The sequence below is a fragment of the Ambystoma mexicanum genome, chromosome 11 (assembly GCF_040938575.1).
Source record: "Ambystoma mexicanum isolate Mex_15411 chromosome 11, UKY_AmexF1_1, whole genome shotgun sequence".
In the NCBI taxonomy this organism is placed as follows: Eukaryota; Metazoa; Chordata; class Amphibia; order Caudata; family Ambystomatidae; genus Ambystoma; species Ambystoma mexicanum.
This window is the reverse complement of record NC_090934.1, coordinates 911,494,727-911,522,210: the sequence shown is the minus strand read 5'-3', so window position 1 is coordinate 911,522,210 and position 27,484 is coordinate 911,494,727. Positions and strand designations below refer to the sequence as shown.

Genomic DNA, 27,484 nt, shown 5'->3' with positions numbered 1-27,484 from the left:
CAGATGGCATGAAGAAACCATCTCACAAAGATAACAAGGAACCAAGATATAAACACTTTTAAAGACAATGCAGAGAAAGTGAAACTGAAATCTACAGGAGCCGTGCAATCAATGGAAAGAGGCCAAAATCAGAGAGATCCAGAAGAGTTTAAGAAGAGCAGAATCCTCATCCTCACAGCCAAACGTAAATGCAAGCAAACTGGGAGAAGTGCATAATTAGGAAGGCCCGCTTAGAGAGAACAGCAATAATTGAAGCTTTATAAGACAATAGTCTGAAGCAAATATTTCTTGAAATTATAAAGATCAACCTGACATGACTGGACGATAGATGTAGTCTGGGCCTGTAAAACAAACAAAGTCAAAAATAATGCCTAGATTACGTGATTGATACCCATCTGGAATTTGAAGCAGAGGAATAGAAATTGAGCAAGGGGAATGCATATAAGGGGTGGCAGGAAAAAATGAAATGTCAGCCTTTTCAGGATTGAAATTGAAACAGAAACAAAGAAAAGACATCCATGACCTAGCAGCCATACGGCACTCAAATACATATTGATTACACTATGGATATCCTAAACCCTTAGCAGGGATATGGCAGTTCCAAGAACTAGTGTTAATAAAAGAATGTATGTGATCTGGCTGCAAACGTGTTGTTCGTGGGCAGATTGCCCGCAATAAAACTGCTCGGGCCCCTGTTTTGACCGTTCATTGAAAACGGGAGCCCAAGCACTTTTTGTCCCCCGTCTCCATTGTTAAGGATGCAGGGGTCACCCCTGCAACCCCTGAGGCGGCAGATTCTGAACATGGGGAGTGAGGGACACCTCCGCCATCCCCGCTCCTCACGTTCAGGTAAGAAGGTCACAAATGCAGAAGGTAAAAAAGTACATGTAAAAGTAGGTTAAAAAGGCAAAATGACCAAAAGAAAATGACCAAATTGGGTAATACCATAATGAAGTACAGGCAGGGCCTTTGCCCTATCTCTGGAGCTCACATTTCCAGAATGGTGAAGGGCTTAACAACCTGCACAGCGGAAGACTAATCAAATTGTGAAGGATGGCTCCAAATGTTCATCAATAAAATAATCAATATATCAAATTCATACTATATTGTGTATTGTCGAAGAAAAGGAATATAGGAAAAATGTAGGTTCTAAGATAATTGGCCAGACCCAAAGATTAGACCAGGTCATTATCGTCAATTTGCCTTCACAGAATGTGTAGAGAATATTTGGTATGGCCTTCAAAGACAAAAAAGCAGAATTAGAAAGCATCATAAAGAAAAAAGAGAAAGATTGTTGCATTAAAGCACACAGAAACGCGTAGTGCAAGTTAGTGAATTTCCTTATTCACAATTTGCTTGTGCCCTGTATCAAGACTATAATGGCAGACTGTTTTCAGGTGCTGTGTCGTTAATTGAATGCCAGGCTACAATGATTGCACAAACACACCAGCCAAATCCAGAACCATGGTGGAGAGGTTACGCACACAAACCTAACAATAAAGCAAGCCGTTGTGTCACAATGCTAGAGAAAGCAACGTGTTGAGCTGTACAAGTGGAAGTATAGCAGGTAAGGCAATGCTGAGAATACAAGCCACCAATCATACAGAGTTAATCTTCCAGCCTGTCCCCAAAACCCAGTAAGAGTCTTCCTGTCTGTTTGAACAACTGGGCATCTATATTGTCAATAAGGATTCGCTCATTCATTATGACCTGAGGAATTCCAAACAAGGATATGCATGTCATTTCATGGTGCACTAGGCTTTGTTATGTTGTCTTCCATCATGCAATGCAGTGCTGTGTTTTGCTATTAGGTCTCGTGCAGTGCAGCTTCTGCCATGATCGTGGTCTCTTTGCAATTCCACTCTTACAGCGGAATCGGTTGGGTTGGGGGTGTAGAATAAGAGGTTGAATTGGAAGATTCCTTTGCTCATGTGTTGATGCATGAGGATCAGACAGAACTGGGCTCTGTGTGCAGAAAAGGTTTCTAATTGTTCTAGGCATATTGCCCAGAGTGGCAGACCACGTGTGTTCACTCAGGTGGGGAGCAGGTTTGGTGTTTAAGGTACTGCTCTGGGGTGTCTGGTGAGACGAATTCGAGTTTAATAGTGATGGAGAGTGGTCAGTGTGTATTGGCATTAAGTGTGTGTTTGTGTGTTTTCTATATGCAGAATAAAGGCTTTGCAGTGATATAGGTCACTACCATTCCATAGCGTATTTGTGTGTTAGTGGTAGTAATAGCTTAGGACAAGGTAGCATCAAAGGGTAACTTTCAGAGTTGAGTTGACAGTTTGTGTGCTGATGTTCTTGCAGGTAGATCTGGTACCGGATATTTGCCCCATTACGAATATTGCGGTAAGGCAACAGCGGTGCCGGTAGTGCTACCGGCGCCGTTGTTGCCATGCCGCACCATTACGAGTTTGCTCGCGAGGGCTGCTCTGCACGCCTGGTCAGCACCCGCGAGCAGACCAGGATGGTAGCAACGGTACTGTTATGAATGATACCGCTGCTACCATCCACCATCCTCCCCCTTCCCTATGGGGGCTCAAATGTGAATGGAGACATACCAGGTCTGGGTCTCGTGAAAGGTAATTACCGGGCCCTCCAAGGTCGGAATGGCCCGGTAAATCCCCTTTTACTGGACCCAAACACGAGTTTGGGGGTAGCCATGCCCTTATTAAAGCCATGGCTACCTCCAAAATTTTAATAAGGCCCAGTGTCTGTTCTACAGCTTTGTAGTTGTTTTATTGGCCTTTTGTTTTGTTTAGACACTTGGGCCTCATTACAAGTATGGCGGTAAGGCAACAACCCCGCCGGTATTGATACCGACACCGTTGCTACCGTACCGCTATACTATGGGCATCATTACAAGCATGGCGGTCGGGGAACTACGGTACCAGTAAGCATGCCGGTACTGTAGTTCCTGGGCTGCCATACTACGGGCTGTGCTCACGGGTGCCTGACGGCCCGCCAGGTTTTTCCTGGAGGGCTAACCGGCACCCGCGAGCACAGCACGCCGGACACACCGGCAAAAATCTGGATGTGCCGGTGCATCTGACGTCCCCATCCCCATTCAGTCCTATGGGGCAGAATGGGGATGAGAAGGCCCTTGATTCTTGCACCCGAAAAAGTACTGGGTCCGCCTAACTCTTCATGACTCGGTTCTTGCCCATTCACGGGTGCCGGAAAAAATGCAACTCCGGCGGCAGCCGTGGCATTTTTAATGGCACGGCTACCGCCAGAGTTGTAATGAGGCCCTATGAGTTCTGCTCATGGGTGACCTTGTAGCCACCAGGTCTGACCTGGTGGCCATACCGGCACCGGCGAGCAGAGCACCGGTACCGTTATTAACGGTACCGGTGCTACCACCCTCCCCATTCCCATTCAGCCCATGGGGCCGAATGGGGATGGGGAGTCCATTATTACCGGCACCCGTGACTGGGCAATTACCAGGTCTGCCAAACTCGCCATGACCCGTTAATTGCCCATTCGCGGATGGCAGATTTTTTCGCAAGTTTGGAGGTAGCCTGCCTGTATTACAGGCAGGCTACCTCCAAACTTGTAATGAGACCCACTCTATCATTTTTTACTAATGGTCTACACAATCAGGAATTCACTGGTTCAACTGGGAACAATATATTGTAGTGTTAATATTAATGGGATGTTTCACACAAAAATGACACAGATTAAGGGCCTGATTCACAAAAGGGTTTTATAATGGTGCAACACGAATCAGGCCCTAAGTCTTATTTAATTTAAACGGGCTGTATTAACCTTTCAACTTTGTTTTTGATTCTGCATAATAAGATGGCCTGCATGATCCACTGGCGGGTAGCCCGTACCACCACAGACAAATACCAGGGCACTTCATGAAGTGCGCATTTGCTTCACCAAACAAAGATCATAAATTGCCACTCGGCATCAATGATAAGAGAAGTTTGTTTGTTTGTTTGTTTGTTTGTTTTATTTAGTATAGCGCTCCAGACCCAGGGGTAAATGGGCGCTTAAGGACAGGTTACATAGTTACAGTAAATAATCAGTTATACAATTGTGGCGTTAAGATGCCAAATATAATATGTACAGGCAGGTAGTATGAACATTTCAAAGTATGTACAATATATACAGTTGGTACTAATCTTAGTCAATCTATTCAAAGTATGTATAATAAATGCAGTAGGGACTGAGCTTAGTTTAGCTGAGGATTTCCTTCTCCAGAAGCCAACTAATGACTAATCTTCTGAACAATTGGAAGGATTTGGTCAATTTAATACTCAGTGGCAGGGTGTTCCAGAGTTGAGGGGCGAGGACAGTAAAGCTTGAGCCCCCCGCTCTTTTGGCGGAGAATCTGGGCACGGTGAGGCATAGAGTATTGGATGATCTGGTGCATCTTGTGTTGGGCTTGAGGGAGAGTTTGTTGGTGAGGTACTGGGGGGCACGGTGATTTAAGGCTTTATAGGTGAGGCAGAGGGTTTTCAGGTCGATTTTTTGTTGGATAGATAACCATTTACAAGATATTCTTATGTGGGAGATGTGCTCTCTCCTGGGAATATTTAGTGCTGCTCTCAGCGCATTATTCTGGAGGATCTTAAGTTTCTTGATTATAGCTTGGCTGGCACCAAGGTAGAGGCTGTTGCAATAATCAAGCTTCGATTGTATGAGGGCCCTCGCCAGAATGAGGGAGCTGTTTGTAGATAGAAAGGGTCTACAAGCCCTAATTAATTTTCCCATGTAGGCGGTAGCTGAGGCGGTCATATTAACTTGTTTGGAGAGGTTGGTATTGGCGTGAAGGTAGAAGCCTAAGGTTTTCACATGATTCACAACTGGAATGATGTTGCCATCTATGATGAATTTGGAGTAGTCAGGGCTGAGTTTCTGTAGGTTATTGGGGGACCCGACCAGGAGGAGCTCGGTCTTCTCATCATTCAGGCAGAGGCCGTGTGTGGCCATCCATGCCTGAATGATGGCGAAGATTTTGTTGATCCTGGTGGCGTCAGTGTTGTAGTTGCCAGTGATGGTGAGGAGTATCTGGGTGTCATCTGCGTAGTTGGTGTAGGTGACACCCAGATGGTCCAGTTTGTCAAAGAGGGGTTTAGTAAAGATATTGTAGAGGGTAGGGGAGACACAGGACCCTTGTGGGACACCGCATGTGATGGGGATGGGGTCTGCTGCAGCCACAGATGAGAAAACCCTCATGGTTCTGTTGGCTAGGAAGGATTGTATCCAAGTGACAGCAGAGGGTGAGAAGTGGGCAGCAGAAGAGAGGTGGTTGCAGAGTATTTTATGGTCAACCAGGTCAAAGGCTGCTGAGAGGTCTAGGAGGAGTAGGATGGCTGCTTTGTTTTTGTCCTTGATGTCATCAATCTGACTTTTGAGGTCAACAAGGGCCGTTTCTGTTCCGTGTTGAGGACGAAAGCCAGATTGACGCAGGCCTAACAGTTGATTGTTCTCCAGGTAATCTTGGATTTGCAGGTAGGCGACTCTGTCGAGGATTTTTAGCAGGAAAGGGACCGTAGTGATGGGCCTGTAATTGGTGGGTATGGCCGGGTCGAGAGATTGTTTTTTTAGGAGGGGGAGAACCCAGGACTGTTTCAGGTTGTTAGGTACAGAATTGGTTGAGAAAGATAGGTTTATTAGTTTGGAGATGAAGGGGGCTAGGTCTCGTGCAGCATCTTTGATGATCTGGGCGGGGCAGCTGTCCCCTTTACAGTTAAAAGGTTTAAGGGATGCTATGATTTTTTGGATTTCAGGTATAGTAACCGGTTTGAATGTAAAGCCGGAGGTGTTACTGGTCCGGGTGGGTGCGCTAGGAATGAGGGCATTGCTGTTTGAGAGTTGTAGTCTTTTGGCCTCAATTTTGTTTTGGAGACCAGTAATTTTGTTGGCCAGGGCATTTTGGATACTGGTGCACCAGGGCTTGTCCTTCACGCAGGTATCGGTAGGAGGGTTAGGGTTTTCTAATTCCTTCAGGATGGTGAAGAGTTCTTTAGCCGAAGATTGGGCATTATTTATTCTAGTATTGTAGGTTTCTTTTTTAGTGCGGATTATCTCTTTCTTATAGAAGGAGGAAATGGTTTTGAGATTAGATTTATTTTCTGCAGTGGGGTTGGATTTCCATAAGGTTTCCATCTTGGCTTTCTTTTTTCTTATAGGTTTGAGTTCTGGTGTGAACCAAGGGTTCAAGTGGGCTATGGGTTTACCTTTGCGTTCCTTTAGGGGTGCAACAGCATCAATGGCGCTGGTGAGGGCATCATTGTAGGTGTTGACTAGAAGGTTAAGGTCGGCGGTGGCAGGGAGTGTGTTTAGAGAGGGGAGGATCAGAGGTGTGAGGGTCTCCGCAGAGATATTGCGCTTGTTTCTAGACAGGCAGGCTGGTGCATAGGGGCGCTGCTTGGGGTTGGGATTATTTAGGTTGATTTCAAATGATATGAGGGAGTGGTCAGTCCATACAAGGGGTTGTGGGGCTTTGCAGGTGATATTGCAGTTGTGGGCTGCGACCCAATCTATAGTTCTACCTTTCTGGTGGGTGGGTAGTGTAACGACTTGAATGAAGTCGTGCTCGGATAAGGCGTTGGCCAGGGAAGCAGCTGGAGAGTCGTTAGGGTCATTGAATCCTAAATTGAAGTCTCCTAGAATGATATTTTGGGAGTGGGGTTTGGAGTTCTCTGCTATGAGAGTGGTAATGTCTTCCTCAAAGGATCCTGTGAGGCCTGGGGGCCTATATATTAGTGCATGGTAATGGTACTCTTAGGGTGGTTTGTACTTTGAAGGTGAGGTGCTCGCAGGACTTTAGCCGGGGGGAGGTGATATGTCTGAAGTCGAGTGAGAATTTGAAAATGATAGCTACACCTCCTCTGCGAGCATTAGGTCTGTCTGCTCTGAGGATAGAGTAGTTGTCGGGGACGGCAAGAGTGAGGTAGGGTCCTGCTGCTTCATGTAACCAGGTTTCTGTAGTAGCAAGGAAGTCGAGGTCTCCTGAGAGAATAATGTCAGCGATTTCGGTGGGGTGGGCTACTAGAGATCTAACATTGAGTAGTACACCTTTTAGAGAAGTTGCGTTAGTGGTCTTAGCGCTATCCTTAGTGGTTGAGGTCTTAGTCATAGGTTTGGTAGGCAATTTGCTAGATGTGGTGGGGAGTCTAGCGCCGAGTCTATTATTGCGGTCTTGGAGGGTGGGGTAGGTTGTGGGGCAGTGATCTAATGGGTTGGGAAGGAGAGGGTTGGAGGCAGTGTGGTTGGCATTTGTTGAGTTGGTACTGCTAGGTAGGATGTTGGCTGGTGTGGCCTTGCTTTTAGCGATGAGTTGTTGGTGAGGGGTGTGTGTAAGTTGTAGACATGAAATGCACAATATTTATACTCACGATACTGGATATTCACTCTGTGGGTATTGGAAGGATAAAACGTCAAGTTAGCCCATGCAGGGTTTAAATCTGCTAAGCAGCCATATTTCATGTTTCTTTTGTATTATGATGCCCCTTTTACACACTTCCTCATCCATGTGGGTGCAGAGTGTGGGAGTGGGCTTTTAGACGAGTTCTTGATGGCCCATTAACACCGGATGTTAGAATCTTGTATGGATCTACATGAATACTATGCATCCATGACCATGAAGGCGAAAATATAAAATTTTGTGCAACTATACAAAGATAAATGCGTCGGGCGGCGACCCACGCAGGCCCCCTGACCCCTACTTTAATGAGTACCCCAACAGGCCCCATCTAAATTTTCGCATGCATTTGTAGCTACCGATTCTATGTTTTCGGATTCACAGTAATGGTCTGTGAACTAATGGGGTAATGCCAAACACATTCCATGTACAACTGTTATCTATACGCCACAGAAGAAGTTGTGTCTTGCCATTTAAATAATAGATGCCATTTTTGCATGGCATTGGTAATAATTTCATCGACATCTGGAAAATGGGTGACTGAGTCAGCCATTGTTGCGATTGGAAACTGCGTGACCATCAGGCTACAGCTAGATCACAGCAGTGAAGACTGCAATCCTGTGCCATGTCACAGGCCCTCAAAAAAATGACAATGCGCCTCATTACGAGTCCGCCGGTAGCCGTGCTGGTGAAACCGGCAGGCTGCCGCCGGACTCATGATGATTTACTGCTGCCTGACTTCCCGGAAACACCGGTGCATTACAGCACCGGCGGTCCGGTAAGGCAGCGGTAATTGTTAGTCCCCATTCAATTTGAGTCCCATATGACTCACTGGGAATAGGGACCATGGAAGCTCCGGCAGCGTTAAAAACGGTGCCGGTGCTTCCATAAAAGTCTGCAGGCAAGGTGCCGTTCCGCCCGCCAGAGCAGACATGGCGGGCGGAAAGGCAACCCGCCCGCAGTCTTGTACTTTGCCGCGGTAAGCTTACTAGCACTGTTGTTTCCGGACCGGCAAAGTTGTAATGAGGGCCAATGACTTACACGCAAATTTGTCAGGTGTATTTACACAATTCCTAATGGGTGGGGGTTTGCACCAGGTCAGGTGCAATGGCATTTATTAAAAGGAATTTATAAAGTGACTGAATGAAGCACAATTCTATCCAGCATCTGAGCAGCCTCTCTTTTGTCCACTCTTACGCAGCATTCATTTGTAAAGAAGGCATGAAGTACAATGCATGTGGACCTGCTCAACCTTCCACCTGCGACCTCAGGTAAATGGAGCTTAACAACACCATAGCCACTATTATTCGATGCGCGTGTAGTTATCTAGCACTTGTTCATTCCTTCCTCAACAATATTCCTTTTTGCTTAGCATGTTCACTCATTCTTTCTCTTACCTTTTCCGCCAGAGTGCCGCCACTTACCTTCTCCCACTCAACCGCTTTTTCCATTTCAACTCTCACTGTCGTCCCCTTTTTTACAGTCTTCCGCTTCTTACCCTTTTCTCTGACTTCACTTCTACCTCCTATGAAGCACTTCAGATATTAGCTCTGGGATGTTACACTCCTCTATATGTAGGGCTGTACCCCATCACACCTTTGCCACCCTTCTTCTGAATAGCCTCTTCGGATCCAGTGAAATTCATTAACGTTTATATTCTCTACAATACATTTTCTGCACTCACCCTCCAATCCTTTCTCTTCATACCACCTCGTCCACTGCGTCCCAATATTTCTTCATCTCTTTCACTAACTCAGCTGCTATACATTTTAACCATGTCACTGCTGCCCATTTTCTGCCATTTAGCCTCTTCCCCCTCTGCATATGTTGCCTTTCCAAGTCCCCGTTCTGCAGTTATCCCTTATGCCCCTCCACATGTTCCCCACCAGACCTCTTTGCCTGTTTACTCCTTACACATCTTCCCTTTCCACCTACTGCACCGCTTCATATACGTTTCTATTACACATCTGCAGCTTTCTCCCATCACTCTCTCCAGTTCCTCCTATCAACTTCTTTTTTCTTCAATCTTCAGAATTCATGCTGCATTTGTGGAATTCTACAAGACTTCGCCCAAAACATCTAAAACTATGTTAACTTAATCATCAATGAAACAAGAAATGACCATGTCTCTCATTCTCTCTCTACAAAAGGGCTCCGGCTTCGCCCACCAAATTTTCCAAAGAAGGATGCTTCTGCCCGAACGGAACCATGCTCTTCAATTCATACACTAACCTCTGCGTTGCTAAATGCTGTAAGTGGCTAGTTATCTGTACTCCATTTCTATGTTAGTGGCTGTAGATGTTTGCTGCCATGGGCACAAATGTCACCACCACAAAAGTTATCATTTGGATAATAATATACAACTTGTATAAATAATGAAGACCAGGAGTAGCATTTATTTCACAAATAACCAAAGGAAACTATTTATCTAACACAGTCTGATCAGTGAAATGGAAGCAACATAGGTGAGCACTTTGCTAATTAACATAAGGACAATCCATTCCTGTCCAAAACAAGTGTGTGTTGAATATAAAACAATGAAGTATCATTTGTGAGTGCTAACATCAGGAGCTGAATCCCCTTCCATGCTACATGATTGGTACATGGAGCAGAAGTACCCAACTAAAGGATGCAGCAGCAATTCACTGTTCCCAATGCACCGGAGTCACTGAGGTTATCCTCCACTTCCGGGACAGTCTCTGTGAGATCATGGAGTGGATGTACTCTCTCGCATTCACATTGAATCCTTCGAGAAACTAAATGTCTCTTGGTTTGATCTGCCTCTCCCTCCACTGCACTTTTCCAAGAGTGGCTTGCACTAGACTTGTCTCTTGTGATTTCAGGCTCACTGGTGTCTTCCATTAAATCTCTTGGTGTTACTCTTTGTTCTAGTCTACATTTTAAATCACATATTTTCCATCTATCCCCGTTCTGGTTTATCAGTTGTCGCTAATTAGTAGAAATGAAAGGTTCTATTCCTCACTCAGACCTTCACCTAGCTGTGCAGGCATTAGTTCTTTCCTGCCTCAATGATGGTCATGCTGTTTTTATCGGACTGCCAGCTACCACTCTGATCCCTCAGGAGATTGTTTTATACTCTACCACCAATTTAATTTCTGGCGTACAATGGTTTGAGCACACAACTCCACACTAATTTCTCTCCATTGGCTCCAACTCAGACATAGAAACCTTTTGGAGGTGTTAACACAGCTGGCCTGTTTGGCAAATAAGTTGAACATTGCTGGTTGATCTAGAAATACCAGCAGTCGTGACCTCTTGGTTCCATATCATTTAATTGCTGGATGTTTTTTTCGCAGGTTTTTCTACAGCTGATTTTTTTCACGAAAAAACTTTTTTTGGGGGGGTTACCTCCCCAAACTCCCATCCACTTCATTTATTTTTATATCCCCATACACCCACACCCAATTTATATATTTTTCTAACCCCCTCCCCCAAAAGAAATTGGATGAGTTTTTTCGGCTAAAAATTTGCAGTAAAAAACCCAGCCAAAAAACATCCCGCGGTGAAAGGACTTTGTACCAACCTCTTATGCCAGGACATATCCTCTTGTAGGCTTTCCGGCCTCTCTGCTCAGGCATTTTTCACTGCTGTTCCTCCGGCTTGGAAGGTTCTGCCTCTCTCCATTCATTATTCGTGTTCAGGAAGACTTTAAAATCTCACTTGTTTAAATTAGCTTATACATCATTATGTGTTATTCTCTTTTCACTGAGCATTTTATAGGTTATTTTTTGTACTGAATTGATTGTAATGTTGCTCCATTGTGCAGTGCACTGCTACCTTCAGCTCAGGGGCATTGCACTCTATCAATAATAAAATAAATACATAAATAATATTATGCATTTCCACATGTCTGTGGGGCGTTTGTGGATGCACTGCAGTTTGAAAGTGCAGAAAATGTGTCAATGTTCAAACTAATATTGAACTGAACTTAGTTTGAACAAAGAGTGAGTGCAATCCCATGGAAAAGCGCTTTGTAAATCAGTCCCCGGCTCTCCATCAGAGGTTCCTAGTGGGTGAAATAAAAACAATACATGCAACCTTTGACCTCCTAACCCTCCTTGGGGCAATTATGGTACCTTCTGGTGCAGTTTTCATGCAGATCAGAGAGAGTAATGTCCTGCTCTTCTTTTTGTGATTTCAGCTTGTGTTGGGCCTGACGGACTGCCTAAAATGGTGAGTGTTGTGTAGTCCATGTATGTCTCTATCACTTTTTGTATATGACTTTTGAGCTGCACTCACTCCTACTCGCCACTGCTCAAATTCATTTCACATTTTGGGGAGCACAAACGAAAGAAGGGCAGAATTTAGTAACACTCACTAGGTGATGTGGACTAACTGTGTCCCATGAAATAACATTTGCATCGCAATGTGTGTGCTGACCAGTGTGTGTGTCGGCCAGTGTGTGATTTGCATCAGGACAAGGAAATACACTGGATGCTCCTGTGGAATAACTAGCGAATGTAAACACAATGCCATCAGAAATTACATTCTTTTAAATAGTTTAGGAGGAAGGTTAATGCTCAAAATAAACATTATATTCGACTCTATCGTCCAAAGCAAGACCATCAAATTTGCTGGCATCATTTGCCATGGTGATGCTTCTAAAGCCACTCTTGGGGTATCATCTGCCAGGGTTTTGACAATCTATAGCTTGTCATGTCACATGTTTTAGAGTGCCTCCAATACATGCAGAATGCTGTTCAATATGCCAGGGGCCTGTCAGTAAAATCGAGGTGCTCCTGAAATATATGAGAGTAAGAGAATGAGAGTGCTGCCAGGGTGCTCTCAGAAAGATGAGATTTGATAGTCATCCTAGTTGCCATCACTGAGGACCCTCAAATGTTGCCTCCTGACATCATTTACGTTTGCGTGCGCTTCAAGCTTTAGAAAAAAAGGCCTTGGCTTCCAGAGGCCTCACCTTGTTAACCTTAATGGTGCTGATGCACCTCGTAAAATGCCTGGCGAGGGATAGTGCCACCATTAAGGCTGAAAATATGTGGCACCGTCCCCTGCTAGGCATCCTTTCCAATAATAGATGCAGAGATCAGCACCCTCTCCTCACTGGGGGAGAGGGTGCTGATGTCTACAAAGGACTGCCTGGTGGAGGGCCTGTAGGGCATTAAGCAGGGACTTGTCAAGGGCGCGCGGCCTAACAAGCCGGCGGGCTACATCCGCCGTTAAGCCAATCCCCCTTGATGGGACCCCAGCTTGCTTTGTCATGGCACTTAAGCCACTGAGTGTAACTGATCTCTTTTGATACCAAAAGCCTCTACTATTCAGCAGAACAATTTGTTTCCTGTATATATTTTGATTTGTTCCATTTGCTAACTTCTGGACGTTGTTCCAATTCTTGCATGCTGCCTTGCAATGGCCTTGAGCGGTGTTTGCGCATTAGAACATCTTGTAAAATAAAAATAACTGGTTTGATTGTAGTGATGTCAGAGCACTCAGAATGTGGCACCTGTAAACATGTCGGGTTGGTAAGGTTTTTCAGTGCGGTTTCCAAAGCGACGCCTCTTTCCCATGCATGGTCTAGCAGCTCATGAAATGCCACACCATGTGACTAGAACATCAGAGAAAATGTGTGGCTTCCATAATGTGTGTGTCACAAAGATAGACATGGCAATTTTTCAAAAGGTGTAGCTTAGAACCTGGAAAAGCACAGTGAATGTGGATGCAGTACAGACAGAAGGTCTGTTTCATTTTTCAGCCTGGGGAGACGTGGTGGAGCAACTGTCAGTTTTGCACCTGTGAGAAGAATACCTTGATTGTCCAATGTGTGCCGGTCTCCAGAAGATCGCCATCTACTGTCACCTGCGATAAAGAAGGCTTTGAGCCAGTCCTTCTACCGAATGCAACAAACAACGGGTGCATGGATATGCAATGCCGTGAGTATCCTACTGCTCGCTCTGGTACAATGTATGCCTCTTTAGTGTAGTTGGCTTCAAGTCTAGATTCCTAAAAAGGATTACTACACTATGGCCCTCATTACGACCCTGGCGGAAATCGTGGTGCAATATGCACCATGGAGCACGGCGGAAAGCTGCCGATAGCGCCATGGGGGTTGGCGGATTTACCGCCCCATTCCGACCTTGGCGGGGCGGTAAATCCCCATTCCCCATTTTACCCTTCCCCATTCCCATTTTTGCCCCATAGGGTATAATGGGAGTGGGGAAGGCGTTAATTACGCCACCGTAAAATACGGTGGCGTAATTAACAACAAGGTCCCGTAGCGCAATGGATTTCTCCGCCCGGAAAAACCAGGCGGAAAACGCTCCATGGCGCTACGGGAACTCGTAGTAGGGCGGACGGGTCCGCCGCGAATACCGCTGGCGTAAACCCACTCCGCCAGGGTCGTAATGAGGGCCTATGTATTTTATTTCTTTATTTATTACATTTATCAGTCGCCCAGACCCGCAGTTATCACGGCGAAATTACAGGCATGTTATCACTTATTATACAGCGTTACAGTTATAGTCAAGAATTCAAGTAAAACCATTCTACACCGCGGTACAGTTGCATTCAAATAATTACTTTCTTATACTATGTTACAATGTGTCAATAGGGCAGGAATGGGACTAGCAGAGGTTAGTTAATATTTGTTGAATAACCAAGTTTTCAATGCTTTTTTAAAACCTAATAAGGTATCCTCATTTCTGATACTGAGAGGTAGTGCATTCCAGGGCAACGGAGCTAGGACCTTGAAACTGCTTCCTCCGGCTCTGCTGTATTTGTATTGTGGTACTTCCAAGAGGGCCAATGTATTGGATCTACGTGTCCTACGGGAGATTTCTTTCTTGATGGTATTGTTAAGGTAGATGGGCGCTTTGTTTGAGATGCATTTATAAACTACACTAAGTGTTTTGAAAATGATTCTGGCTTCAGTTGGCAGCCAGTGTTTTTCTGACCTGATGTTGGATATGTGATCGGATTTCTTTATACCTAGAGCCGCTCTAAGAGCTTTGTTCTGAAGTAATTGAATCTTATTTATGTTAGATTTGGATGTTCCTAGAAATAGGATATTGCAATAGTCCAATTTTGTTAAAATCAGCGCTCTGGCCAATGTAATACAGTTTTTGGGAGTAAGGAATTGGCGGCTGAGTGCAATAAGCTTAGCTGTGTAAGCTGTAGAAGAGGAGAGGGCTGATATTTGTTTGTGCATAGTGAGGTTGACATCAATGTATACCCCAAGAGTTTTGACTTGTTTGAGTACTGGGATCTGTGTGCCGTCAATGTTGATATGGGAGTAGTCAGGATGGAGGGCGCTTAATCTTTTTTGAGAGCCCGCAATGAGAACCTCTGTTTTCTCATCATTGAGGCAAAGGCTATTTAGGGCTATCCAGTTTTGAATTATGGCATATACTCTGTTGATGGTATATGTGTCATGGGCGTAATACCCTGTAATGCGGATGAGGATCTGGGTGTCATCTGCAAAGTTAGTGTAAATGACACCCATATCGTCAAGGGCTGAGCATAGGAGTTTAGTATATGCATTATAAAGGGTGGGGGACTCCTATGGGAACTGCAATAGGGTCAGCTGCATAGTTTCCGATGATAAATCTGGAAGTGCGGTCCGTTAAAAAGGATTTGATCCATATTGTGGTGTTATTTGAAAAAATAAAGTCTTTTTTTAGTGTGTCGCATAGTTTGTCATGGTCTACCAGGTCGAATACTGCTGATAGGTCCAACAGCAGTAGGGTAGCCAGTTTTCCTGAGTCTCTGATGGTGTCTAGTTGGATTTTCAGGTCCAAGAGGGCCGTCTCCGTACTGTGGTTGGGCCTAAAGCCGGATTGTCTAGCTCAGAGTAGGTTATTTTGTTCAAGGTGGGTTTGTAGTTTATTGTAGGCTATCTTGTCAATGATTTTTAGTAAGAAGGGGACTGTCGTTATGGGCCGGTAATTTGTAGGGGCTAGTGGATCTGATGTAGGTTTTTTAGTAGTGGGGTAGCCCATGCCTCTTTGATGCTAACTGGGACCAGATTGGAATTGAAAGAGGCATTCACAAAATTAGTAATTATAGGAGTAAGGGTGGGTGTGCGTAGTTTAACTAGGCGTGCTGGGAAATCTCCTTTACAGTTTGATGCTTTGAGTTTGGTTATGGTACTATGTACTATATCATGAGAAGTTGAAGGGAGGAGTAGTGTCTTCTTTGTAATTGGTGATTTGGTTAGACGCAGGATGTTTGTCAGACAGGAGATTTCTTTTGGAGATAATTTTGTTTTGTAGCAGTTTCATTTTTGTAGCAAGAGCATCTTGAATGGTGGTACACCATTCTTTACTTGGTTGGACCGGGTTAATAATAGGGATCGAATTCTCCAACTCCTTGAGAATGGTGAATAGCTCTTTAGTATCAGAGGAGGCATTTATGATTCTGCTATTAAGGGCATCTGCTTTGTGGGCAGTGATGGCTGCTTTGTATGTTTTATTTGCGATGTTGAATGCTTCCATGGCTTCTGGTGAGTGGGTTTTGTTTAGCCGGTGTTCAAGCGATCGTTTGATCTGTCTAAGAGAGACTAGTTTCTCATTAAACCAGAAGGAGGATTTTTTGTCCTTGCGTTTGGTTTTGTTGACACAGGGTGCTAGGGTATCAATTGTGGTGGTAAGTCATTCATGGTAGTTGTCAGCCAAGGTACAGGGGTTCTCATTATTGATACTTTTGTTATTGAGGGTGCTAGCTAACGATGGGTTCAGGATTTCTGTTGAGAGTTTATGGATATTTCTAGTTACATAAGATTCTGCTGTGATAATTTTAGGTGGGTCTGGTTCATTGCACAGGATAGAGAAGTTTATACTGTGATGGTCTGACCAGGGTACTATATCAATGGAATCTATGGATACTATGGTATTGAGTGGTAGTATCCAATCTAATTTTCTCCCTTTTGTATGGGTAGGGGCATTCACAAGTTGTGTGAATGACATGTCTTTGAGTGCACTGTGTAATACTTCTGCTTTATGGTCTTGGGTATCATTGAATCCAAGATTCAGATCACCAAGGACTATACATTTTGTGTTAGATTTAATGAATGGCGTTAGTAGTAATGGTATATCTAATTCTGACTGGGATTTGGTATTCGGTGCTCTATAGATAGTTATTATGTTTATAGTAGTCTTATGGTTGGTAGCTAGTTTAGCTAGCAGGATTTTGTAACCGTCTGGGTTCTCTATGGGGCAGGTTCTTATTTTGAGATGGTTTTTAGCGATAATAGCTACTCCCCCACCTAAAGACTTCCTTCTGTCCGTCCTAAGGATGGTGTAGTCTGGAGGAATGGCAATAGAAAGTGATGGTCCGGAGGCTTGGTGGAGCCAGGTTTCAGTCACTATAAGTAGGTCAAGTTGTTGCTCAGTAATGTAGTCATGTATCTCTGTGGCATGAGCAGGTATGGAGCGTGCATTAATGAGGGCTGCTTTGAGGTCTATAGGAGGTGGTAAAGCTAGGACTAGAAGAAGGGGCATGTGTTAGTGGTCCCTGTGACAATGGTTTGTTGTTTAGCTGTGGTGCTCCTCTTGGCGGATTTAGTTTGGGTCGCTGGTGGAGGTGTTCTCCCTAAGGTGGCAAAGGTGGCAGAGTCACGTGGACTAGTGCGGTTTATGAATCGGGATCCAAGTCTTTGGGTTCTTGTGAGGCCTTGTAGTGGGATCTGTATGATTTGTTTAACTTTAATAAGGTCCTTGATCGGGCACCAAGGAATGGTATGGGTCCGTGATCTAAGTCTGGAGTGTCTGAGTGCACTGAGGACTGGAGTAGTCATTTTATGCTATTTATTGGTAATGGATAAGTGTGGTTTGCTGGCACTATGTGGCTTTTGGGTCGCTATATAATCTGTTTGAGTGTTGATCAGATGGTGACACTGGGGAAAGGGGTTGGGAGTTGGCAGAAAGGGCGTGTGACAGGGGATGGGGTGGTGACGGGGGCATGCTGCTCTAGCTAGGCCATCATCCTGGATAATAAAGTGGGAGCCTGTACAAGGCAAGTCGTGAGGAACAATGCAGTAAGGAAACATTGTGAGTAGTAACCAACCTGCCATGTTTTAATTGAGTTTAGAGGGCTAGGCGCCTACTATCCTACTACCTAGAGGTAGCTCGAATGCAACACCTAATGAGAGGGTCTTGGGCAATGTTAAAGCAAGTAGGCTATTGAGTACTTTGGAAGATTGCAGGTGCAGATCTAGGCAGTGGCAGAGCAATAGTACTTACAGGCATGTATGTATTGCTCGGCGACTAAGCAACTATGGGCTAAAATAGGCTGGCAGAGGCAATGGGCTTAATACATTTTCAGGCAATCTAGATACGACTAAGCAACTATGGACTAAAATAGGTTGGCAGAGGCAATGGGCTTAATCCATTTTCAGGCAATCTAGATACGACTAAGCAACTATGGACTAAAATAGGTTGGCAGAGGCAATGGGCTTAATACATTTTCAGGCAATCTAGATATGACTAAGGAACTATGGACTAGAATAGGTTGTCAGAGGCAATGGGCATAATATATTTTAAGGCAATCTAGATACAACTAGGCAACTATGGACTAAAATAGTTTGGCAGAGGCAATGGGCTTAATACATTTTAGGCAATCTAGATATGACTAAGGAACTATGGACTAGAATAGGTTGTCAGAGGCAATGGGCTTAATACATTGTCAGGCAATCTAGATACAACTAGGCAACTATGGACTAAAATAGGTTGGCAGAGGCAATGGGCTTAATACATTTTCGGCAATCTAGATGTGACTAAGCACCTATGGACTAGAATAGGTTAGAAGAGGCAATGGGCTTATTACATTTTCAGGCAATCTAGATGCACCTAAGTAGCTATGGACTAAAACAGGTTGGCAGAGGCAATGGGCTTAATACATTTTCGGGCAATCTAGATGCAACTAAGCAACTATGGACTAAAATAGGTTGACAGAGGCAATGGGCTTAACACATTTTCGTGCAATCTAGATGCGACTGAGCACGTATGGACTAGAATAGGTTACCAGAGGCAATGAGCTTAATACCGTTTTCAGGCAATCTAGATACAACTAAGCAACTATGGACTAAAATAGGTTGGCAGAGGCAATGGGCTTAACACATTTTCCAACAGACTCAAAGTAATTATGCAATTCTGTGATAAAATGACTGTGCAGTGGCAGATTATTAAACATAGCAATGCAGTAGTACTCTATGGTGTGTAAGGCTGTTAGGAGCAAGTTGTGGGTTGTGGGCCATTGTGCACTCGGGTTTGTTTATTTGTTTGTTTGTTTGTTTATTTGTTATGCGCACCAAACCCGTAGGTAAGAGGGTGCAGCAGAATGAAGATGCAAGGCTTACACAGTTACAAAAATACACAGGTTGCAGAAATTGCATAATGGGTTATTAAACAGTTCAACACGTGGCGTGGAGCACAATGGGAAACCAGAAGGACGAGAATACAGTGCAAATAGTGTGCCGGGCTTAGCTAAAATGCATTGTGCGTAACAAGAAAATAAATGCTAAAGGTGCGGTTGAGACAACAGCTGGTGTAAGAGTACAAAGCTTGTAGCCAGGATATGCAAATATGAACAATTAGCATTGTCTCTAGAGAGAGTCTCACCGTAATGGCACAGGTGTTAGGAGAGATCGGAAGGGCCAGGCACGACCAAGGAGCTCAGATCTAGAGCATCCCGCAGCACGGCACGTTCGGTCAGCTCAGTCAGGTGCCTTTTTTCCTGTGCCTTCGTTCGTGGGCCGGCGCTCGCCTGCCAGCGCTATGGGATTGGCTAGTTGTGGATGCTAGCAACCAATCCTGGAGCTTCCTGGCTCAATGGCACCAGTGGGGAGGCTGCAGGAGGCAAGGGCGGTCATTGTTAAGTGTGCAGGGTCCTCGTGGTGATCAATGGCGGATGCCACTCGTTTTCAGCAAATAACTGAAAATCAGTGTTTCTTTGCGAAATGCTGTAAAAATGTTGCAGTGTAGCCAGGGATAAGAAAAAACATGTAGAAAGGTCGCGGGATGCAGTTGCGTCCACAATATTAGCTTGGGCTCTGTAAAATGCCCCAAGCCTTACCTTACCGAGCCTTACCTTACACAGTTTGTGGCATCTACCTAGACCCCGCAGGTACAGGAGTTCTCTAATATGTGTTACTGAATTCCCCCGATGTCCCATCAGCCTTTTCGGTGCAACCCTCACTCTGTCTGCCATCGAGGAGGACCGTCAACTTTCCTCAATAAAAGATCTTGTGCACAAGCACCTCCAGCATCATGTGACAATGGAAGTGGGCATGCACAGGCACTCAACAGTGGTGAGCCAGTGCCCAGCCTTCTGGTGCATCTTCATTGAAAAGTCACGGACGGCATGGTGTTTACTGGGGCAGAACAAAATGTGTTATGTAAAGTGCATGCACTACTTTGGCCTGTCTCCATGACATTGTACTTGCTCGGGGGTCTCTAGTCCTACCCTCAGAAGTCAAATCAAGATATTCACTTGAAATCCATGTGAATGGCGTGAATTAAATCAGAGAGTTATTTAAGTTGTCAGCCGGACCTGGTGTGTGTGGAGCTCTCGCAGACAGGACAACGCGGCCTCTGCCCCAGCTGGACTTTCACCTTAACTGCCAACATACAAAATGTATTTTCCCAGCTTGTGGTAGCCGTGCAGGAGACTAGTATTTTCTATAAGCACAAAGTAAAGCAGACGTGTACAAATATTGAGTGTCAGAAGCCAGCTTCGAGTATTTTACTTCTAAGGAGCCCTCTCTGCTGACCGGATGCTTACAGCCACTACTGCCCATCTGCCTCCTACACAGTCGATCAGCATCCCTGGATGATTTCCCTAACTCTGGTATGCATACAGCAGACATGGAACCCAAAGGGAAACCAGGTAACCAATCAGGAGCTCATGTTGGTCAATGGCGTAGCGTAATTGAGAGGTGTAAAAGCCTTGAGTAGGGAGTTAGCTTCTTTCAGTCTCACGATGCCACATTTTCAAGCATTTGATTGACGGAGAGGAGGGGCAAAACACAACTTGCGTTTCCACCACCTCCCTTCCTCTGCACCATACAAATGCTGCATTGCGGCGAAAATGCTGGAGATCCCTATGGGGTCCACCTGCTTTATGCACCGCCATAAAGAAGACAGGCCCCCATAGGGATCCATTGTACATGCAGGCATGCATGTTAGGCATCGTGTACAATTACAATTAAACCCTGCTTGCATGCCAGGCAGCATTTACACAGCGGAGTGCAAAAATGCAGAGCAAGAGGCCGCGTTTGCAGCTTTTTTTTTTACCTTGCACTTTTTCACTCTGCCGTGAGAATGACAAGAATTAGGCGGTGGGCAGCCGCCTCCGTGTATGTCAACACGTAATGGCTCCCTGCTGCCTAATTGCACTTTTGACAAACATGACCTCTTTAAAGTGCATGATCCCCACCCGGCACTTAGTTTGTCCATTCACGACCTTGCAGTTTTTCTTCAAGTGCTGTACTCCTTCACTACCACAGAAATAGTATACATCCAGAAGACACAGGTTTGAATACCTGACTGGGCATAACCAGCTCGGCCTCCTTAGGAGGTTTCTGAACTGAGTACCATGAGACACAGCAATAATAACCCCGTCCATTAAATCCCCTATAAGTGGGTGGTGCACAGCATGCAGTGCTACACAAACATGGGATTTTATTATTACATGTGTGGCTTCTTCTTTGTGTGTCATGTGGATAGAACTGGGATTGAACGAACTGGGAGAGAATGAACTGGTAGTGAATGAACAGGGAGTGAATAGACTGGGAGTGAATGAACTGGGAGTGAATTTTAGACAGTGGCATTGCTTTGTGTTGTGCTATTTCCAGGTACACAGTGGTGCCTCACCAGTTCATACACACTTGCCTTCTGTAACCTTTGAAGAATGGAAATCACTGCACTGTTCATGAAGTATTGCTTGTCTTACCCACCGTCTGTGTAATTCCTTTTTTCTTTCTTCGCTACAGGGTGCAACACCAGCCTCTGCTCCAAGAAAACGCTGACGTGCCCTCTGGGGTTCAAGAGCACACCATTCAAGCTGGCGGGAGATTGCTGTTTCAATTTCACCTGCGGTAAGTTTTCGGCACTGTACAGACTCTTTCTGGGTGAAACCGTTGCCTACTGGGCCAACAACTCCAAAGCATTTGAAGGCATGAGAGGGCCATGCATATGTTGGCGCATCAACATGATTGGGGTTTTAATCTATTATTTTATGACCTGGTTATCAATTGAGGTCAGCTCTCTTGGTGTGAGACTGTTTCTGAATGAAGTGGGTGATGTAGACAATCACCTGCCACGCTCTTCTTTGGCGCATAGGACAATGATCTATGTTATTTTCCCCACAGAGCCCCTACCTGTGTGCGTGTACAATGGTGCCATGTACGAGGTAAGAATGGTGGTTGTCTATAACTTGGGAAAAAATGCTCTCAAGCTGTCAGGGGGGCACAGCCTGAGGCGCTGCAGATGTTTTGGACTAAGACGCCAATAATCCCTCAGCATTGACTATGCTGGCTAGGGCCAATGGGGCACACAGCCTGAGTCATTTGGGGGGGCTGAAGATTTTGGACCCCTGTCCTGATCAATTCCAATGACCAACGAAGAAGAGGTTCACCCAGATGCTCAGAAATCAATTTCAATGACTTGTGATTTTAGCTGCACTACCTAAAGACTTGTCATAGTTTCTTGCAGTTGTACATGGATCAAATGTTTTCTTTAAAATGCTTACATATTTCCATTCTGCTTTGGGGTGACCTTACCCGTTTTTTAACAGTTAGAGACGTTGAATCATTTAGTTAAATTGTTAAATCACGCAGATTGATCTAGTTACACAATTCCGGTGGGCCCACATACCAATGCACAGACCTCAACTCAAAATACTGTTAAAATATTCCGTCCCAACTGCTGGCTATACACACTCTGTATAGCGCTCTGCTGCTCTCGAGTTAGGTTCTCACTTTAAATAATAGAATAAAATAAAAAAATAAATCTGCATTATAAAGGTAGATTACTTGCAGGTTTGCTGGACCACCGTCGCAGCGTTGCGTGCACTCTTCCCTTGATTCTCAATCGTGCCCCTCATGCACGTAGTTGCCTCGGTACAAGTTATCACCTCTTGTCTGGGACACTCACATGACACCTCCTCACCTAGGCTAGTCTTTTCTATAGTCTGTGGTGAAATGCATATTTAGTGTCAGTCAAGAGACTGGATTGAAAATATATTTGTAATGAAAATCAAGGTGTTTTCCTTTCTCTTCCCTCAGCCAGGAGCAATAATCCCACCGTTACCAGGTGTGTGTCAAAACTGCACCTGTGCAGTGAAGATAAACACAACTTCAGCGTTGCACCAGGTGGCGTGTGTTGACGCTGCCCCCAGCAAAGACTGTCCATTGGTGAGACCCTTAAACCTGCCGCTTCTCAGCGTCTCCCGTATGTTTGGTGATGCCAAAGATGCCCCCCTCATGCTCTAACCCTTTTCTCGTGTCCTCTGCAGGGTTACGCGTACAAGGACACACAAGGGAAATGCTGTGGTACCTGCGTCCAGGTGTCATGTACAGTGACGACAAAAGACAACATCACGCACGAAATAATGGTAAGTGGCCCTGGCAAACCCTCCAAAAGTGAAATCAATTGATGTGACTAAATGCTAAGCCTAGAGCAGCATGCAGGTATGTCAACATACCCCTCCCTGCAATTACAGCAGATTGCCAGTTGGATTTAATCTTTGACTAAATAGTCATTATTATTGTGCCAATGTAGTTTCCATTGTGTCGCCGGCATATGATATGATATGATATGATATGGCATTTGTAACGCACCTATGCACAAGTATTTCAAGGTGCAACGAGGCAAGGAAGGGGGAACAGAGGGAGAACAAAAACAACGATCTTACTGGGCCAAGTGACATTGAGATCACTTAAGTGCAGGGGAGGGGGAGGTGAAAAGTGCCAGGAGAAAGGGGAGAGGTCACTGCTGTACATGGGATCAAAACAATAACAAGAAGTGTGGCCAGCAGGTGGCAGGTGCAATGGTAAGTGCAGACAGCAGGTGTCCAAAATGGCAGGTAGGGGACTGTAGGGTTACAGATACAGACCAAAGTGCAAGGGTTGCTGGGAGGCAGTGCGGGTGTTCAACTAGGCGGGCAGGGACCTGGGCCCGAAATCAAAGGGTAGCCAGGTGACCAGTGGAGTATCAGACAGGAAATCAGCAGGGGAGAGGAAGAGAGGAGGCAGAAGCCTCCCATTGTGGAGTGAGAGCAGATCTCAGTTCATACACTGGGTCTTCTCTGTGCCCCTCTGTGCCCCTGTCTCCCCTTTCTAGGGCGGACACAGGAAATTAACTGTCTTGGCTCTGAACGACCCTCTAGCTATCTGTCAATAATACAAAGTATGTTAAGCATCAGGGTCTTTGCATCAGTGCAGAGCTATTTGGCACTGCATGTTCACCAGTGTAAACATTTCCCTGGTTTAACAATGAAATGAAACAGTACAGCATTTGCAGTTCTGCAATTGTTGCCTTTGGACTTGCATCTGTGCAAAGTGTATCTAACGCGCCCCGGTGATGGATCGCATAACGTCAGAGCAGGACTGGGCATTTAACGCTGCAGTCTTTATTCACAATATGTAGACCGGGATCATAGAGAATGTGGCAAATAAGTGTTGTCCCTATCCACATAATCTAAAAAGGTTTGCACAAGAGCAAAAGCGAATCAGATTTTCTTAACTGTGTTTGCTGTAAACACTGGCGTGTCGAGGGAGCGGCCTCTGGTGGCACATGCTACCCCTGGAATCTGATTGGTCACCCCAGATGCCACCCAATTATCCAAAATTTTGATCATTAAACTTTAAGCGCAGGAAAGTAAGACACTAATGTTCGTAATTGAAGTAGATATGGGTAGTGGAGACAAATAGTAAATGAATGTTATTCATACGTGTGTGTGTGTGTGTGTGTACATATATATATATATAAAAATATATATATATACTTCATGCCACTCCTGCATAAGTCAGTGCCCCACTTCGGCCACCCCAGTCAGAAGAGTCTGGACACGCCATTGGCTGAAAAACAACTACATTTTTTTCAAGTTAAGCAACAAACACAGTGAATCAAATTGCCTGCTTATTCTGGCCCAACCGCAAACATTTTCAGGTAATACAAATTGGGGATAAACCCGGGGCTGAACTGCCCGGCCCAACACCGGGACATCCCCCGGTAGGCGTTGGGGCATAGGGCCTCTTTGGCACATAGCGGAAGGATACAAAATTAAAGGGCGCAAAAGCCAGCCCTGGTGGTTCGCATTGAATTGCCCGCCATGCCTGGCTGTGCATTGCTATACACACATTGCTTTTCTGCAGGGCTGGGCTGATGGTGATGCTGGGTCACACCTGCACGCATGATGAGGGGCACTGGCCCGGGGAACTGCACGTGCCTGCAGTCAAGACTATTCTAACTTCTACACAATCTGGGCAGGCAGCAGGCAGCAGCCAAGCCTGTCTGCTTTCTGTATTCCAACAAGAAGCGATGAACGACCAGGTGAGAACAGAGCTGACTTGGAGTTGGTGGTGGTTCCATAATGGGGTTGTGAAAAAATGCATTTATTATACGTATCGACGTATAATAAATGCATTTTTTCACACCTTGCTTTCACATTGACACAAAAGAAGAATAAGAAAAAGATTGCATGCTGGTGGCGGTCATTCCGGTGGGTGGAGTCTGGGGGGGTGGATAGTGTAGTGTACTGTTGTTGGCTGGCTGGCTGCTGGGTTGGCCTGGGCTGGAGGCAGCAGCGGGCTGCCCAGATAGCTCCGAGCTGCTCGCTCGCCCCAGACTGCTGCAGTCACATTAATCAGGGGGAGCTCAGACTCCCGCTCAAAACCCCATTCCTCCTCTTTAGTAGATCACCAGTTTATCACGGGCTGCGCACACAGGGCTGCCCTGGTATGCTGCTTCTGCTGTTATAAATGTCCAGCGGCTCTGAAATAGCAGAAGGCTTGTGCGCTTCTGCTTCGTCCATAGTGAGGGACAGTGCTGCCTCCCAGAATGCCAGCCCCTTTTCATTGCACAGGTGCCAGCTATTTGCACTGAAGTCCCTCAGCGGGTCCTGTCCTTAACGTGTGGTCTAACCACACGTTAAGGACAGGACCCGCTGAGGTACCTCGTAGTAGGGCGGTGGGGATTACCAGCACCGGTGCCCTTACCGGTGCCGGTAATCCCCTATTGCCTTCTGTGTAATGAGGCCCAGTATCTGCTACAATGGTAGAACAGAGGCCATGGACCACGCACATATTCTTATCCCGAATCAGTCACAATGCACTAGGATTCAGGAACACACATCGCTGATATCTGCTGCACTCCTCTGCCTTAATGGCCCAACAGCAGTTCTCAAAAAGATATCCCTGGGCTGGAACTGTTACCGCATGACAAGAACCCAAGATGTTCAACCTTCTTGCATTGCTTTCTGTCCAGCTTCTAAAGCTGCCCATGCTGACCCACACATTTTCAATAATGTATCGCAACAGGACTGCCAGTGATGAAAGGCCAGTTCCTACATGTGATCACATCCACGTGACTCTGCATATCCCAATAACAACCAAACCCATAATCCCCAGCCCAAGATCTCTATTGGATGCCTAAACCCAATTATAGTGCTTTGTTTATGTTGTTGGCACATTCATTGGTGGTTTCTGTCCAGCCTGGGAGATGTCATCGGACACTGCCTCATCCACTGACAGGACCAGACTGCAGTCTTCCTTGGCCCACCCACACAACTATAAGTAATAACCACAAATCATCTCTGTGGGATGAAAACCATGGCACAGTGCAAATCCACCTTCAACCATCCATGGCCTCTGACACTGAAACTCTGCTAACTCCCCTATGGTGCAGCCCATGCCAGCATGAATAGAAAACAGGTAGCCTCCAGGCAGCCTCCAATATACGACGACTGGCAAGAAAACTATCACCCTGCAACCTAGAATGACACAACCTCTATAAGACTCAGCCCCACCACAACCGTATCTCTATGCACATAGCATCAGGGCATTACACAATACCTATCCCAGCTCACATCAGTGAGCACCTTTTGCCCAAGGGGAGTAAGAACAGCATTACCTATTTCACACAGACGACCACAGATAAGTCCAAAGCATTATAGATTCTGACTTCACTTACCACATCTAGTGCTCATCACTCACATCTCCTCTTCCAAATCCCTATCTGAGCCCCATATGTTAATGCCAGCCAGCATACAGCAAAGCCCTCCTCTTCTTCTTCTAATGGAAAACTGCCTTAAGTTATGAGACAACATCCAGCAGCCCTGCACTCTCCTCATACTGCCACCTGATCAGGGGTGGACTGCCCTATAGGGAACTCTGGAGATTTACTGTTAGGCCTCTGCACCTTTGGACCCTTTTGTGTGGTATTTCCAAATGTTCCCGTAAGAAGATGTCTGGGCTTACTGAAAATGTCAATATGGGGCCACTTTGAAAAATATTTCCAGGGCCTCTCTTGGTTCCCAGTCCAACCCTGGCTAAACCGGTTTGCTCCATTCTTTATTATCTAAGCAAGAAAATTGGTAGGGAATTCATTTGCTCCAAACTTTGATGATCTGGTCCTTAGTGCTGTCAGCAATACCGCTATTAATCTCTCGGAACTTTGATGCACATCTTTTGGCTTCTATACGCGCTCTTTGGAGTAACCCAGATCAGCATTAAGTGCACACATCGAAAAAACACCCGAGTGAAACAATAGGCATCACATGTCTATGCAGGGTTCCATGTCATTTAATCATGGATGTTTTTTCACAGGGTTTTGAACCGCGAATTCTTTATCGAAAAAACCCATCAAATTTTTTAACATTTATTTTTGGGGGGTCCCCCCAAACCCCATTCCCTTTCAGTTTTTATCTATTACCAAAAACCCACATCCCATATATATATTTTTAACCCTCCCCCAAAAAAAATTGAAGGACGTTGTACCCTGTGCAGATGGTGCCTGCCCAAGAAGAGTTAATGCTCGGATAGGAACAGCGCCCTGCGAAAGTGAGTGCCCGCCCCCACATGCACCAATCAGCTCCAAAAGAGTGTTCTGTCTCTTTAGGGCATGCCTTTCC

The 27,484-nt window shown here is 45.4% G+C and overlaps 1 protein-coding gene across 1 annotated transcript in view; it reads left to right on the top strand.

The window, feature by feature from the left end:
* Positions 1-27,484, top strand: part of LOC138505068 (mucin-5AC-like) — a 160,365-nt gene that overhangs the window by 118,953 nt on the left and 13,928 nt on the right. The window contains exons 36-43 of the mRNA XM_069625391.1: positions 8,583-8,652; positions 9,532-9,632; positions 11,544-11,575; positions 13,113-13,290; positions 21,345-21,449; positions 21,723-21,763; positions 22,638-22,766; positions 22,868-22,966. Of these exons, the coding sequence (XP_069481492.1) occupies positions 8,583-8,652; positions 9,532-9,632; positions 11,544-11,575; positions 13,113-13,290; positions 21,345-21,449; positions 21,723-21,763; positions 22,638-22,766; positions 22,868-22,966 (755 nt within the window). The remainder of the gene's footprint in view (positions 1-8,582; positions 8,653-9,531; positions 9,633-11,543; positions 11,576-13,112; positions 13,291-21,344; positions 21,450-21,722; positions 21,764-22,637; positions 22,767-22,867; positions 22,967-27,484) is intronic.